The sequence below is a fragment of the Monodon monoceros genome, unplaced genomic scaffold, assembly GCF_005190385.1.
Source record: "Monodon monoceros isolate NGI ecotype Baffin Bay Population unplaced genomic scaffold, NGI_Narwhal_1 Super_Scaffold_1, whole genome shotgun sequence".
NCBI lineage: Eukaryota > Metazoa > Chordata > Mammalia > Artiodactyla > Monodontidae > Monodon > Monodon monoceros.
In genome coordinates this window covers 16,631,477-16,643,961 of record NW_021703765.1, presented here as the reverse complement: position 1 = coordinate 16,643,961, position 12,485 = coordinate 16,631,477, and the positions used below count along the sequence as shown (strand labels likewise).

The following is a 12,485-nucleotide window of genomic DNA, read 5'->3' as shown; positions in this document are numbered from 1 at the left end:
TGTGTGTGTGTGTGTGTGTGTGTGTGTGTGTGTGTGTGTGTGTGTGTATAAAAAACTTATTCTCAAAAGGTTCAGGAAAAAAATTATGTATACATAGACACACATACATATGCATACACACACAGAGCATGCAAATGATAAAGCAAGTGGGATAAATGTTATTAATATGTGAATCTAAACAAAGAAATGAGAGTTCCTTATACACTATTCTTAGTCTTGTAACTTTTCCAATGCTTGAAATTATTTCCAAATAAAAAGGTTTTTAAAGCATTATTAAAAAAAATTATAAAGGACAATTTACCAGAACCATGTAAATTTGTACTTGTTGGCATTTTGATATATCAGTGGTTAATACTATAGGATGAGCAAATTATTACCTAATAAATATTGGGATATTATTAATCTTTCCAGAACCCACAAAATTTGACAAATTAATGCTCTAAGGCACAAAACAGTACCTAGAGAGTTAGTTCCCTTTTCAAAATTTATAATTTACCTATAGAGTCAATGTGATAGGATTAGATACAGATAAAAGCAATATTTTCTGGCGGTCTCTGCAGTGTTTGGAGACTAAGGATGCTCAGAAAAGACTGTACAAAAGCCTAGATAAGGAGGCCCAATGCAAAGTTTAAGTAGGAGCCTGGAACATACATTTACACCAAATATCCCAACAGCTAGATACAGTAGTAAAATGACTATTTTGAGTAATTACTACCTATAATACGTATTGATAGAAATGTAGACTAAACACACAATTTTTAATTTCAGTTTTTACTTTTAGTTTTTGTTTAGTTGGGGTTTTTTTCTATTTCCACTAGATATCAAATCTCCTCATGTAATCGTCATGATACTAATAAAATCTAACCATAAATTTTTGTTTCCTCAAAATTTTAGTAGTATCTTTTCCTTTTATCATCTTGCATAACTGCAAGTAGAAACACAATTTGTTACAGCTTACAACAGACTTAGTCTTTATCAAAATAGAGGAGCCGTGGGCGAGCAGAAGTGTTCCTGAAATCATCTAAAATCCATCTGCGCTATTTTCTATGCGCAATCCCTCTGCAGAATGAAAGAAGCAGGCGGCTCTCAGAGCCTTCAATCACACCATATAGGAGGGCAGATAAATGCCTCTAAAATTCCCTTTCATTTTATGAAGGGAGACTTCCTCAGTGAAGAGACCTTTCCATCTTTCTGCTTCCCCCCTTTTCAAAGGACTGAATATTAATGCAAATCTAATTACTCCCTCAATTAGGGCAGGCAGATGCTGTGCAGATCCCTCGGTTCTCTGCGACCACATGTCAGTGCTAACCTGAAACCCCCCTTGTTTCCAATCACAGGCCTCCAAGAGCAGAACAGGCAGGCCAGGCTGGGGCTCAGGCGGTCCGGACTGGACCCAGCAAAGAGCAAACTGGGAGGGAGGTTGGGGGGGGAGGACACCACACTGAGACCAAAACTACACCCATCCCTGAGGGAAGGTGCCTCCTTTTCACTTCGCACTTTTTACTTAAAACTGGATTTCAACCTAAGCGTTAACCCTTGACAGCACCTACGGGCCTAAGGAAAACACCGTCCGCTCAGGGGGAGCCGGCCTGCTTTCAACGATGTCTACCACCATCTAGTGGTTATCGATTTTAAGTTACTCCAGGCTTCAAAAAAGTGTTAAGCTGGTATTTTGCCAGAGACGGTCCGAGGAATGAAAAATAAACGGATGAAATCCACATCACTTAGTATTTCTTCTACCTAAACTAACTCGAAGGTAGAAATTTCCACCAACAGAACAAAACAATATTTGTTTGATCAAGGACAATAGCCAGTAGTACTCCACTATTCAAAGGGCGAAAAGGTACATAATAACACCAATTCAAAGCTTTAGAATTGTAGCTTTAACCGATTCTCCTAAAATCAAACATCTATTACTATAAATATTACAAATATAAACTATGTAGGAGAAATTTGAAATTTCTTTTAATATATGAAACTTTCTCAATTGAAATGTTAAATTTATTCTGTCTCAGAACATGTAGATATATTACCTTTAAAATTTTTAAATCTTTTGATATTTTAAAGGATTTAGAAAATAGAGGATCTGTTTGTCAGCTGTTCAGTCTACGAATGGAGATTAAATGAAACAACTCGCATAATCTTTTTTTTTTCCTCGCATAATCTTTAACGTTCTTTTGGTCACTGTGAAACACAAAACTCAAAACATAATTCTGCCATGGTCTGTAACTAATACTATTAATCTGAAGAAAGAAAAGAGTTTACCCTTTAATCTTTAAATTTATTTCCTCCTGTCATAATAAATCAAGACTCTAATACCTTTTGTTAATCCCCAGCACACAATTTAAGTAAGAGAACAGTAAGACTCGGGACACCCACAGACCAGGCAGGGACAAGAACCTGACTCACACCAGAAGCTGGGGTGACAGACGCAGCTGGCAGTGGCTGGCTTACCTGAATGAGGAGGGGGTGTGTAGGCCACCTGTCAATCGTGCTCCACTTCATCGTGGGCTTCTTGCCCACTTCATTATAGTATCTGTAAATGGCATTTAAGCTGCTGCCTGAAATATACAGGGGCCACTTAATACACGCATGTGGGCTATGGTGAAAATAAAAAAACAGACTAGTAAAGGCAGTAATAAGTTCAAAGCAGGTAAGTCTTCTGCACTGAATCAGTCTAATTACAATCACTTCAATACTCTAAAATGCATATAGATTTAACTACCCTGCAAATGAAGATCACTAAAAAGCAATCAATTTCAATGGCCTTTCCAAGAGTATTGAGGCCACTTCTCTAGAGAAGCACAATGGCAGCGGATTTATGAAATACAAGCAGTCATTATCTGCAAGGACCAAGTCTTACAATTGAAAGCATGTTAAATTTTTTTCCCATTATGAAGGTAATCAACCCCATTTACAGAAAATGTAGGGGGTGGGAAAGAAAGCAAAAAAGAAACTGGCCGTGACCCCAGAATGCTAATACAGTCATTGTTTTCTTCTAAGGTAGTTCTTTCCAATTATTTTTCTTTACAGCTGTTTTGTTTTACAAAGTTATACTTTTTAGGACATGTGCAGTTTTGTATCCTGAGTATTTAGGGCATTTTTACTTAGTATTATGAGATGAATATTTTCCACATTACAATAAAAGCTTTATAACCATCCTTTTTAATGGCTTGTTTGATAAGAAGAGCAGCTTATTAAGGTTTCTAAGCGCACTCTCTGTTTTTACCTGCTTTATAAAATTATCATCATTCCCTAGAATAAGTTGAATGAATACCAGATCCTTACAGGTAATCTAACAAAACTTGTATTTCTAAACAAGAGACGGAAACCGTGAAAATTCGAAGACTAAGGGAAAGCAGATGGTGCCAACCCAGTGCAATCTTTTTCCTGGCCTAGAGGAGCTGGCACTGGAGCCAAGCCTTAATCCCAGGAAACTAACGCTAACATGGGGCCTCCTCTTCAATCTTCACATGGGGCAAATGCTCCAAAACATTGCCACGCTTCCCAACACCACCGGTTTCTCCATGCGAGCTATTAATCACTTAGGCCTCCAAACTCAAATGCTAGCCAGGACGAAGCCATATTTAAATCACGTGTACCCTCAGGCTAAGACTCAATTTTCAGAAAAATAAATGGAGCTCCATTTTTCTGAGAATACAATGGGTCAGATAAATCCAAATTGAGTCCATTCCAGGTTCAAAAACCATCCCTCCAGAAATCACAAAGTAGTCACCACCATCTTCACATTGCAAACCACATTTCACAGGTGAACAGCATCTTCAGATGTACAGAAGGACTTCGAGAAGCCACAGCAGGTCTTCTGAATCGCTCAGAAACATGCAATGAACTATCAAAGGTAGTAATTAAGGGAAAAGCGTAACTAAAAAAATTGCATGATTAAAAAAAGTGATTGATACATAGAATATACTGGTGCTGCCACAATACGTGTCTAAATAAAACAACAGATAAACGACACTCTAGTGGCCTCAAAGAATGAACATGCTTCCCAAAGGCTTTCACATCTCTGAAGAAGGGATGTACCTGCCCTTACACCAGAGGTACTAGGGAAAAGCTGCAGACACTACTGTTTTAAACACACTGCTAGAGCCAGCTGTGAAATGAAACCCTAGTCAATCCTTTGTCATATAAATAACCATCTTCTTAACTTGTTTAATTTTGAGAGAGGACATTTACATGTTGAGTTATATTTTTGAAAGCCCGGCCAAAGTATAGTTTAGAAATTTATAAAATCTGATTTATTCTCCAATAACGTTACCAGACATTTTAAAGTTATTGAGGTACATGTCCAAAAGAAATCACAATTCAAACTCTTGAGGGTGTCTGAGAACTCAGACATTTTCACAGGTGCTCTGAATAAATATTTAAGGTACACACCAGGCTTCCAAGATTTCTTCCAGTAGCCTTTTGTTTTCTCCTTATAGTTATAGAAATAATATGCACTAATGTCCAAAAGCAATTTGGGAGTAAAAATGTGCTGACCACAAGCCTTGAGAAAGGATGTAAACAAATGTATTTGTGGGTGACAGTAGAAGATTTACCTATACCTCATGATACAGAGATTGGCAAAACAGATTATTCTCCAGCTCCAATTAAATATATAGGAAACAACACCTAGTAACATTTCCCATAATCTAGAACACTGAGAGAAGTTTGCAAAGGAAACCCTAAACTGGGTTTTGGTTTAACCAGGAACCAACCCATAACCAAAGCATAACCAAAATACATACCAATATTTCCAATGGTATATGGACATCTCTGCTGGCAAAATGGAAACAGCTATCAACTTTGCTACATTAATAAGAATATTAGGGTAGCCATAAAAATAAGGGTTATTACACAAACAGAGAAAGTGGCTTAAGGTTCAGTACTGATCCATTATACAGCTGCATTAAAGCACTGAGCACTGGAAGCCACTGCCTTTCACCCACCATTTGTAATTCTCAGTCAACTGGCTAATAACTCAAGGGACAGATGAACCATGAGATTTCCAACGGACTGACCTGAACTCTCATGTTTAAAACAGACAGACTGGATTTGCCATTCAAATCGAAAATGATTTATCGTTTCCTTCCGCGCTCAGCTTCCCTGGTTATTTTTGCCAGGGCCAGATCTACCCTCCCACTGTCAGAGAGAAGCCTTACCTGTGGTAGAGCAGCTGTACTGTGGATACTGTGTGAAAGCAATCGCCCTTTCCAGCCCATCTCTCTCCATCTCTTCAACTGCTTCTTCTGTTAACGGGTGGACATACCGGAATCCAATATAGTATTTGTGAGGGGCTATTAGGAAGCATGTGTGGAAAGGAGAAAGCATTCATCTTGATACAGATTCCAAACAGGATGCAGTGTCCAGAACAAAGACAGTTACCCTAATTTCCTATGGTGCTGATAAAGTGAGCACGTTTAGAATAGTCCTTGGATTTTAGCCAGTCTTCTGCTGGTATATGGATTTTTAACCACTGTTTTCTGTGTTCAACCATTTAGCATATGGTTTTTAAAACTCAAGCTTCTGGGCCTTATTCTCTGCTCTTGGCTGAGATAAGAGAGACTCAAGAGCAGAGAGCATTTATCTTTAAAGTATAACCTCCTCTTATGTACCAGATACCATGGGAGACATTGTGCTTTTTTTTTTTTCTCATCTAAACCCCATTTTTCAGATAAGGAAACAGACTCTCAAAGGTTAATGAACCTGCCCAAAGTCACAACTAGCCGATGGTTGAGATGAGATTGCAACGTGGGTCTCCCCACCCCAAAGCCTGTGCTCCTTCCATGGCTCACCCCCAGCCTCTTCCAACACCCGGGTCCCCACCTTCTGTTCCCTCAGACCCCAGGCCACCTAGTTTATATAAAAGCTCTGGGATACTCGATAAAAGTGCACTAATAACAAATGATTCAAATGATTCTCCTCACTTATATGAAAAACAAATCAACGAACAAACCAACAACAATGCTTAAGTTGGAGGCGCTAAGTGGGATTTAAAAATCATTATTCTGGCACCTAAACGGCCCAAGTCAGGGCACATCTTTGCGGTCCTTCTCCTATCACTTTACCAATGCCCTCTCCTATCTCCTCCTGCCTTTTTAAAGCATCTTCAACCAATTTCTTAGGCGTTTATAAAATCATAAAACTGAAAGTTTCCTAAAGTTACCCAGTTTTATTTCCTTGTCTTTTCATAGGATTACACTCAACTTATACTCAGGGATGAAGTTGAAAATACACTACATAAACATTAAGTAATAGTAAACCTGAGATGACGTCACTGTCCAGGCATAAGCCAGGGCTGCAACTAAGAACATGACACCAAACTGCCACAAGAAACATTTAGGTTGAAGTGAAGAAAAAGATGATACATTTATTGCGTGTGTGTGTCTCTCTCTCTCTCTGAGTGTGTTTATACATATGTGTGTATAGTTTATACATATGTATATATGTGTGTGCTACATATAGATATAGATATAGAAAACATTCCTCAGAAACTTGGCCCAGGGGACTGAATCAATGGAGCATGTTGCCAAGAACAGAAGCAGAATATCGATAGGGGAAGAGAAGCATGTCTGTGCAGGGGAAGGACAGTCTGATTCAATATTCTCCGGTTGGGAACTACAAAAAGAGGAAGGAAGGGATACAAATGAAATCATTCTCAGCTGCCCGTCCCTTCTAGGCTACCAATTTTTTGGTCTCTTGCATAAAATATGGTGACCTGCAGTTAAAACACCCCAGAGGGCATGGCCCTGTAAGCAAACTCCAAATGACCGATTGTTCAAAGATTACGTGGTTCGTGCTAAAACTGCCAACTATCACAGTATCATCAAGTCCACTTTTCAGGAGCTCTTGGTGCTCTGAGCTGAGGCTGAAGTGGAATTTGCTTTCTAATCTATCTTGAGACAATCCAATGATCAGATTGACACAGTAAGATCCCCTGAATGCTGGGGGTCAACCAGCTTCTCCTGTTTTCTTTTCAGCTGCCCGGTAGTTGAAAGTTGTAGCCTAAATGCCTGGGGTCTGGGAGTTCCTCAAATGTTACAGATTAAGAGAGGTGGAGAGGCCTCCCTCACAGATAAAAGCAGGGCAGTGACCATATCTGGAAGTGAGACAGAGTAAAATACTCTGGAAAGTACAGATAATGCTTTCTAAACGGTCCAATTCAAGACGGCCTGCAAAAACATATTTTAGAAAAAGTGACAACGCACTGTCTCCGACTGGGTCTATCCTGAGGAGCTAACAAGCACGCACGGAGGCTCCTGGCTCCCCCCGCAGGAGCGCGGGGAGAGGAAGGAGTCTCCTGGATGTCATCTAGCACCGCATCCGGTGGGCAGCACATCTGGCCAGAGTGAGCGCCAAACACATGACTCGCTGGCCCAGCCTCGTCCACCCTCAGAGCAGCTGCTCAGTGAACACTCCTGGGTGAGAACTACAAAGAAGTAAAAAAAGGAACAAATAGAAAAGCCATTTTTAAAACAGTAAAACTTCATTAATCTCCAGTCCATTCATTTAGCACGTGCAATAGTTCAAATGTCTGATTTGTACATGATTCTTTGAGAGAATGGTGTGAAGTTATTATAATGCCTAGTAATTTGTATCAGATCATGAACCCTATGCCAATGGTGAATAATAAAAGCTCACATTTCCTGAATTTTTATCATGTACGCTGCACCGTGCTAATGCCTTTCAGGATTATCTCATTTCATTTTCACAGTGGTCCTACGAGTTGGGTCCTGTTATCATCCCCATTTTCAAGATGAGGTTTAGTCGGGTAAGTTATTTGCCTGACGTCATACAACCAGGGATGGGGAAGCCAGCTCCATCTGAAATGAACCCATTTTGCATCCAATAAAGAACGAAATTATTTTACTGAGTAGCACTTACTTAGAGCTTCATTAAAAGCAGCCATGTATAACTAAACTATAATTTTTAAAATGTATTTTAGATTTAGACTTTTCATGAAGTGAAATGATTGCACTTCTCATCTATTTCCTTCTGTGTCCACTAAATGACCTCAATGCAGTATTACTACATGAAACCAATTCCAAGTCACATTCCCTCATGTAACGCACTGTAATTAGTCAATAGTAATTCTACGCAGAGCCTGTGCAAGTCTCAAAATATCTATACCAGCCACCAAGCAACAACTACTTGCCCCAAAAATGAGAGTCTGAAACATTTTTATCTGTTTGTAATCATCACTTTTTTTTTTTTTGACTAAAGAGAACTTTTCCAAATACATGTAAACAAATAGACACAGTTCAAAAGTAAATTTTATAATTTTGTAGGCAAAAAAGTATAAGAAGGGAGGAGGAATGAGAAAGAGATGAACAGAAAGGAAACCCGATGATGGCCATTCTGACCAGTGTGAGGGGGATACCTTGGTGTAGTTTTTGTTTTTGGTTTTTTTTTTAAATGGAGAAGGTGACATGTCCTTCACCTCCTTTTTTTTTTTTTTTTAATTTATTTATTTATTTATTTTTGCTGTGTTGGGTCTTTGTTTCTGTGTGAGGGCTTTCTCTAGTTGTGGCAAGTGGGGGCCACTCTTCATCGCGGTGCGCGGGTCTCACGCTATCATGGCCTCTCTTGTTGCGGAGCACAGGCTCCAGACGCGCAGGCTCTGTAGTTGTGGCTCACGGGCCTAGTTGCTCCGCGGCATGTGGGATCCTCCCAGACCAGGGCTCGAACCCGTGTCCCCTGCATTAGCAGGCAGATTCTCAACCACCGCACCACCAGGGAAGCCCCCTCGGTGTAGTTTTGATTTGCATTTCTCTAATGATTAGTGATGTTGAGCATCCTTTCATGTGTTTGTTGGCAATCTGTATATCTTCTTTGGAGAAATGTCTATTTAGGTCTTCTGTCCATTTTTGGATTGGGTTGTTTGCTTTTTCATACTGAGCTGTTTGTAAATTCTGGAGATTAATCCTTTGTCAGTTGCTTCATTTGCAAATATTTTCTCCCATTCTGAGGGTTGTCTTTTCGTCTTGTTTATGTTTTCCTTTGCTGTGCAAAAGCTTTTAAGTTTCATTAGGTCCCATTTGTTTATTTTTGTTTTTATTTCTCTAGGAGGTGGGTCAGAAAGGATATTGCTGTGATTTATGTCATAGAGTGTTCTGTATAGCTGATTCACTTTGTTATACAGCAGAAACTAACACACAATTGTAAAGCAATTATACTCCAATAAAGATGTTAAAAAAAAGAAAGAAAGAAAGGAAACCTGAAAGCAGGAAGGAGAAGCAGCAGGAAGGGGTGAGGGAGGGAGGGAACCCAGTGCTAGCCCCACCCAGTGGCAGCTGGGGCTTCACTGCCGAGCTTCAGGTCCACTCAGCAAAGCATGAACAGCAGGACGAGAAGCTTCTTTCTGGGTAACCTGGGCGAGCCCCGAGGGGGCCACAGGGCCACATCTGGTAATCTTCTTGCTCTTCAATGCAAAGTTCCCCCAAAGAACCTGCTAAACTCTGAGACTGTTTCCTGTCTCCTATATCCACACTCTGTGTGATCACCAGCTGTTATACTCGTTTCGTAGGGTATCCCTCCAGCAAGTCTTCAAAGGATTTTTCTCTCTGCCCCTGGAGCAGCCTGGCCTGCAGCAGCAAGGCCCCACTAGACTAGAAGCTTCTTGTAAGTAGAAACCATGTTTTTCAACCGTGAGTAGCAGTACTGACCAGCGCAGGGCACTCAGTAGGCCACTGATGAATGAACGTGTGGGTGGTCTTGGGCCGCATTAAACACCCCCAAAGCAGGCTTGCTTAAATGATGAGGTGGTCATCTACCACGCAGCAGAAAGGCAGAATTGAACTTGCCTGCCTCGGGGGTCCCAGCGTGGGCCACAGAGGCTGGTGATATGCCCTAGGGTCATCAACACTAGGTATCTGATAGCGAGTGGGACACTGCTGTACATCCAGGTCATTCCATGGGACTCTTTCCAGACCAACCAGGGAGGCAGAGGCCATTGCTGGCCTGTCTGGTCTGGACAAGCCAGCAGTCTCACCACAGAGAAAGAAGGAAGTGGGAAGGACGCATGTATACTCCTTTTTCAAGGCTGACAACTCTACTAGGGTTTTTATGGTGATGGGTGCTAGACTAAGACGTCACCAGGAAAAATGGCATCTTTCCGCTGCCTTCGTCCACCGAAGACAGCATAGCAATTGCAGATCTGGTTCACGCTAAACATTTGATCGTGATAAGCAGTTCATGACTAGAGAGTTTGTTCTCCATCGGGTAGGTGTGAGGTGAGGTCAGCCAAGTTTCCCTCACCCCACATTTTAAAAGATACACTGTGTCACATGTGGCTGAGCTGTATAAGAAATGCCCTGAAGCCACAAGTGAAGGCAGGGAGAAAACCTAATATTCAAAAGCACAAGTGAACAATTTTCCAAGTGAGATGCTCTGCCGAGGGCTGGAGCCCTTTGTCCCATGTGTGACACAAACAGTGTATTCTGAGAGCAACTCGAGCTGCTGCTCAATGAAACGCTTTTGGTCCTGCCTAGCGGGGCTGCTCTCCATGAGGGTCCGCACTGTGTCACACTGTCCTGATCCTGAGCCCTAAACTGTCTGCAATGAACACATTTCATGTGTCCTAAGATGCACAGTATTTGTTTTAACACCTTATATTGGTCTACAACAGACACCATCTTAAAATTAACTGACAGAGGTCTTGTGTCTTCGTATTATATAAAAACAATGGTGCGTCCAGCAATCAATGGTGTCTTGAATGCAATTAAATACGGCACTTAGAGTTCCTTTGTGTAGTTAATGTTTCATTCTGCACATTATAATTTGTGTTAGAGGCTCTCAGAGAACAGTCACCAGATGTGTGCAATCCTCTTTTTAGTGCCATGCCCAACGAGGCACTTAAATGACTCGCGATCATGGTATTGCCAAGAGCTGAAAGCGGTTGCTGAAAGTTGCTTAGAGCCTCATGGCTGCAGTAGCAGCTAGCTAATTCTGCTCTAAATGCTGATCCAATTAGTCATCCACACAGAAAGAAACAACAATAGCAGCAGCCTCAACCTATTTCCCAGAGATTTCCTTCCAGGACGATGATGTATGCATCTGTTTTTTCATGGTAGGTAGCCTCTTCCTTATAACCCAGCTCAACTTAACACACACCTCCAACTTCCTTTTGAGACTAATGTTCTGAAACTTTAGCTTTTTTATTTGTAACATAAGGAAGTAATAGAAAAGGCATACATCTGGGGACAAAGGAAAATGCCACAAGAACTGAGTTCAGTGGCCGGGCATCATGTAGGACCCCCTGCAAATCGAGAGCTGCTGGTACCCAGAATTGCAGTTGGCTTCCAACAGTGTTGTGAGTGTCATAACTATACTTTGAAAGAACAAACCTAGTGAGATGTGAGTTGAGAAGCACCATACCTGTGTGCGGGGACAGCTTGTCCAGCAGCTCCACCATGCCTTCCCCTTGCTTACTAGTCCACATCTTGATGGGAGACCCGCCTCCAATCCTGCGGTACTGCTCCTGAATTTTGGGGGTTCGGCGTTTGGCAATGAATGGTCCCAGCTTACTAAATCATTGAACATTGAAATCATTTTATTCCAGCTAAGCAACCTCAAAAACATTTTCAACTCAATTAAAAAAAAAAAAAAGATAAGCAAAATTTTAAGAAGAGCCTATTAAGATCAAGCCTTTAAAAACAGAAGCTCGAGGTCACTGACAACAGCCTGCTCTTTCGGCCCAGATTAGAGAGAGAGAACCAGACAGTCTCTGAGCAGTATCCACCCTGCCCTACAAGCTGTTCTAGCAGCAGGCCCTGAAGATTCAGGAGCTCAGACACCTGTGCAGAGCACCTGGCTGTGTGCTAGCTACCAACTTACCACCTCTGGATCCTGTACCTAATAGGAACTAGGACGTACAAGACATTAGGCAGCGTGCAGCCCTCTTATTTAAGAAAATGCATGTTAATCCTATGATATACTTGCCCACGTGAGCAAAGATGTATGCACAAGAATGTTCATTGTAACACTGAAAACAATCTAAGTGTCCGTCAGTGAGGCACTGGTTAAATAAATTAAGGTATGACCAAACAATGCAATTCCATACAGTCATGAAAACAGAATGAGCCAGATCTATATAATCTGTTATGGAATAATCTCCAAGAAAAATTAAGTCTCAAAAAAAAAAATAGCAAAGTGCCAAATGATGTACATAAGTACATTCATGTTTGTGTAAAAAAGGGGTGTGTGTGTGTGTGTGTGTGTGTGTGCACGTATATATACACCTGGATGTGCCTGGACTATTTCTGGACCTAACAGTGCTTACCTCCGGGGGTGGGTAAGTGGGAGGCTGGAGTCCAAGGGGAAAGAAACACCTGCTTTTTACTATAAACACTTATTAACTATTTGCAATTTTTTATCGTATGCACATATAAATATTTTTATTAAAAAACCCTATGCTTGGGCTTCCCTGGTGGCGCAGTGGTTGAGAGTCCACCTGCCGATGCAGGGGACGCGGATTCGTGCCC

General features: G+C 41.1%; 1 protein-coding gene across 3 annotated transcripts in view; it reads right to left on the bottom strand.

The window, feature by feature from the left end:
• The window catches only part of FECH (ferrochelatase), a 35,336-nt gene that overhangs the window by 11,276 nt on the left and 11,575 nt on the right, over positions 1-12,485 (bottom strand). For all 3 annotated transcript variants that reach the window (XM_029232864.1, XM_029232865.1, XM_029232866.1), the window contains 3 exons: positions 11,380-11,528; positions 5,166-5,300; positions 2,455-2,561 (listed from right to left, as the gene is read on the bottom strand). In XM_029232864.1, coding sequence (XP_029088697.1) covers positions 2,455-2,561; positions 5,166-5,300; positions 11,380-11,528 — 391 coding nt within the window. The remainder of the gene's footprint in view (positions 1-2,454; positions 2,562-5,165; positions 5,301-11,379; positions 11,529-12,485) is intronic.